At 29.1% G+C, this 4,332-nt stretch overlaps 1 protein-coding gene across 2 annotated transcripts; it reads right to left on the bottom strand.

Annotated features, from left to right (window-relative positions):
- Positions 1-1,642: 1,642 nt before the first annotated feature.
- LOC112718199 (transcription factor bHLH51-like) lies at positions 1,643-3,660 on the bottom strand. 2 transcript variants are annotated; one of them, XM_072204013.1, is made up of 3 exons: positions 3,215-3,578; positions 2,556-2,976; positions 1,643-1,781 (listed from the first exon to the last, which is right to left on the bottom strand). In XM_072204013.1, the coding sequence occupies exons 1-3, from the start codon at positions 3,461-3,463 to the stop codon at positions 1,771-1,773; spliced, it is 681 nt and encodes a 226-aa protein (XP_072060114.1). In that variant the 5' UTR covers positions 3,464-3,578; the 3' UTR covers positions 1,643-1,770. The 2 variants fall into 2 exon arrangements, with proteins under 2 accessions (XP_072060114.1, XP_025625849.1); XM_025770064.3 differs by lacking the exon at positions 1,643-1,781 and having other exon boundaries at positions 2,495-2,976; positions 3,215-3,660.
- Between the last annotated feature and the right edge of the window lie 672 nt (positions 3,661-4,332).

The raw sequence follows: 4,332 nt of genomic DNA, 5'->3' as shown, positions 1-4,332 counted from the left end.
CATGTCTTATTTTAATTTGTTCATATTTTTATTATATCGGTACGTATGAATTTATCATCGTACCGTAGCAAACACCTAAATTTTATTGTCTGTGTCAAGATTCAGGAATACTATACTAGGTCATTTATAAGTATATTTATATAAATATTTATAGTACTTTAATGAAAAAAAAATCTTTTCTCTTCTTTTCTTTTTCCTTCTTAAGAGTATTTTTGTTAGTAGAAAAACAAATTGAAAAGGACGAGGAAACATATTCATTATGCCATTTTTATTCCTATCCATTGAAGAAAATGACAAATAATTAACTTTTTTTTATATTTCGATTGAAATACTTGTGAATGGTATTTTTCGTAAAAATAATACTCTCTTGCTCATTTCGACATGGCCTAGAAAAGGTGAAATTAATCTAGGGTTTTTAACTTTGACACAAAAACATATTTGAAAATAAGTTGCAGTTGAGTTTGTATAATTGTGAAATCAGACTTAACTGCAATTTGTTTTCAATTGTCTTATAACGAACAAAATAAAACAAAGCAGAAAAGAAAAGCTAGTACCACCATATATCCTAGTTCAATCACTTTATGTAATGTAATCTACATCAAGTTTTCACTATAATTATGGTAGAATTTTTACTATCTTTTTCAAAGATTATATATAAACACCAATTTTCTAGGATTCTTTCTAATCCTATTAAGGAACTCACAAGCTTTTAACCAAGTTTCTTTCAACTAAGCTTTTTAATTTAGACTCTCAACAATAATACTTACCCAACTTAACAAGAAAAATTTCTCAAGATCATGACACAAAATAAAAAATACATCAAAAGATATTGACATATATTTAATAGTTTTTTCTCCAAATTTAACTATTTTTGTCTTGTCTCACATATGCTTTTTTAAATACCTTAATATTTTTTATCATGAAAAACAAAGAAAGATAAATCAAGAAAGAAAAATATTTAATGTAACAACATAAAGAAGAAGATGAAAATAGTTTGAAAGCTATGAAAAACTTAGAATTTTAATTCTCCCTCCTTGTCTTCAACTCTTCGGCCGATTACTCCCTTTTATATAGGGATAATGCTTCCAAAACTTGAAGTGGTCCTTAGGATAAGGTCTGAGCACAAGGACAACATTGAGCTTGTCTTCTTCTCCTAAAATCAGAGCAAAATCGCAGAGGTAGTAGAGGTGCGAGGTTGCAGATGGACAATGTAATTACAGCAGAGAATTATGCTTGGAGAGAGTACTTGGTCTGCTGTCTTTATTGCTGTTTTTTTTTCTTTTGTTGGAGACCATTTTTTCTTAATTGTACTACTTGAATCAGCACCGTTGATTTCAACTTTACCTCCAAGTTTCATCTTTTACTCTCTATTTTGATTTGAAAAAAAAAAAAAACACTTTTTCTTCTTCTTTCTTGAATTATTGTAATAGCCCATAGTAGCTTCAAAGAGCTATTTTGTTTGCACATTTTGGTTAACATAGGTGCAATACTTTTCTTCTTAACTAAATCCACATTTTCATTTTGTCTTTGGTTTCATTATTTGACATCACTTATTTGATGAAAATATTTTGGTGCCAACAAAAAATGAACCATTTTTTTCTTCTAATTTTGCTTTTACCCAAGTTGATCATTCGTCACAAAGTTGCAACATATTTAGCCTTTCTTTTATGATTGTTTGCTGTGTTGTAAGTTGGGTTTAAGTGCCATCCATTCCAAAAAGTAATCTACACAAATAGCACCACTATTGGGATGTGTTTTACCATTCAGTCTTCAATATGGACCTACATAAAAACACACTTCATCAAACAAATATTTGGATTTTTAAACCTAACCAAATATAATATATTTGTCATAATCAAACTAAATCGTATTTTTTTCAAATTCAACAATTAATATAGAATACAAAATTAGGGATATCCTATTTTTATACCAATTCAAGACATGTTTATTGGGCTTCTATATATTAACAAGCGGGGGCATAAGCTCCTAAGCAGTGGGAAGAGTCCCTGCTTGAAACTCTAATTGCAAAATGAGCTGGCGACTCACAGGAAGTAACTTGGTTAAGGGACTTAAATTATTAATTAGTATAAAATAATTTTTTAATTGAATGAAATTTTTCGAAAGCCTTTAATTTGTCTATAATTATAAACAATATTGCTTATATTTTCTATGGGATTCAAACTTAAACTTGATTTATGATTTAGTTTTTCTATATTATCGACACTTATTATTCATATTTCATGAGTAAGCATATAATTTATGTCTAATATTTTTGTAACTAATTTTACATTTAGGATTAACATATATTACTGTCAACGTTAAGAATAATTTTTTTTATTTAGATTAGAGATTATAGCACTTTAAATTTCAAATTTTTATTCATCGAAATCCGATTATGAGTTATTACAAAACTTTACCATATTTTAACCTCATGATGAAAGTTTTTTTTAATTATTTTATTTTAAGTTACAAGTTTAAAGTTTAAACCAATCATCTAGAAACATTGAAGTATATCTATATAAAATGAGAAGGTAAGAAGAACTTTTGCCTCTTACTTCTAGTAGGCCAATTTGTTGCAATGGAAGATGAAGCAATTTTTGTCACAACTGATTTAAGTGAATGCTTGAGAGTACCAAGGCAAACAACCTTTTCATTATCCTTAGAACAAAGCAAAAATGTGCCTTTCATTCTTCCACCAACACTTGCTATGTCAGCTCTAACTGCCGTCAGCCTTAATCCTTTTAGGACTTGGATTAGTTCCGAGAACAGCTCCGGCCGATCGTCGCAGCAAACAGATGCCTTGATCACAACTTTGTTCTTCATCTTTAGGCTCTCGTCACGCGCACTGGGATCATATTCGATTGTTATTTCGTCGGATTCAGTTGGAACGGTTATGGCTTTGCTAACTTCAATTGCTTTTCTCTTTAGATCCTTCACTTGCTCTATCACACTTCCTAGTAAAGCTGCCTTGTCCATCTGCAAGATCAACTTGTTACACTTGAATTCAAAACTCATATCTATACATTTTTATAATCCAACATTGTTTAATTCACCTTCTATATACATATTCTTGATCAGCAACTTCACAATTTCATTAATTATGTTTATATTTTTCATGGTATTATTGAAACTAACTATGCCCTGTTTCAAATGGCAATACCTTGTAGTTTATATAGTATTTAAGACACATTAAAATTAAAATGAGCTGTTGTACCTTATCAGATTTTGGAATTAGTTTCCTTAGACTTGTAAGCTGTGCATTGATCCGGTCCCTGCGCCGCTTCTCGGCCTGACTATGGCTCTTGGAAGCACTAGCAGCTCTGTCTCCGGCCACCATTTCGACCGGTGCCGGCCATGAATGAAACTCACCACCAAATTGATGATGAAGAGAATTACAATCTGAGACATGAGGCAGTGTTTGTGAAGGGTCTAGAAATAAAGAACAATGATCATAATTCTCCATGATCACAGCAACAACAAGAAAATGCAAAACCAATCTACTAGAGTTTCTTTTTTTTCTTCTATTAAACTTTTATTGTTATCATTATTTTCTCTCATCTGGAGGTACTGTTTTGACTATGCACTAATAACGGGGAGTGATCTTCTTAGCTTGTTAGGTTGATTGCGATTGGTGTGATATGAAACAACCTTTGATTGGTCAAAATGACAATTGATTTTTGGCCTTCTTTATCTGTCATTTTAACATGAATTATATAGTTTCTTTTCTTATATATCTATTAGGCTTTGTCAAGAATTATCTGAATTCTAAGATGGGGGATAACCGATAGAAAAAAGGGGGGAAAAGAAAAAGGATTTCAACTAAAAATGAAGCATTATCTTGAACATAGATTTGTAGTTTATTTAGTCTATAATATCAAAATGATTCTTTGATATATGAGTTTAATTAGTGAATATATATATATATATATATATATATATATCAACTAATGAGCCAATTTTTTATTAATATTAGTTATTTTTTTTGAAATTATTTTTTTTATTCTAAATTCTAAATCCTCTCAAAAAGTGAAGATTAAAAAATTATAATTTTATAATAAAAAATTAATATTGATTAATTAAAAATTAATTTTATAATAATAATAATAATAATAATAATAAACCAAAAATAGTCCCTTATATAAATTCGAATTCAGAAACACATGCGTCTCAAATGAATTGAAAATATTATCAAAATAAAATTATTGTATAATACCAAATGAATCGAAAAATTGTCCATTATATAAATTCGAATTCAGAAACACATGTGTCTCGAATGAACAGAAAATATTATCAAAACGAAATCATTGTATAATACTAAATGAATAGAAAATT

The sequence above is a fragment of the Arachis hypogaea genome, chromosome 10 (assembly GCF_003086295.3).
Source record: "Arachis hypogaea cultivar Tifrunner chromosome 10, arahy.Tifrunner.gnm2.J5K5, whole genome shotgun sequence".
Taxonomy (NCBI): domain Eukaryota; kingdom Viridiplantae; phylum Streptophyta; class Magnoliopsida; order Fabales; family Fabaceae; genus Arachis; species Arachis hypogaea.
The sequence above is the reverse complement of the archived record's forward strand: the minus strand, read 5'-3'. Positions and strand labels throughout refer to the sequence as shown.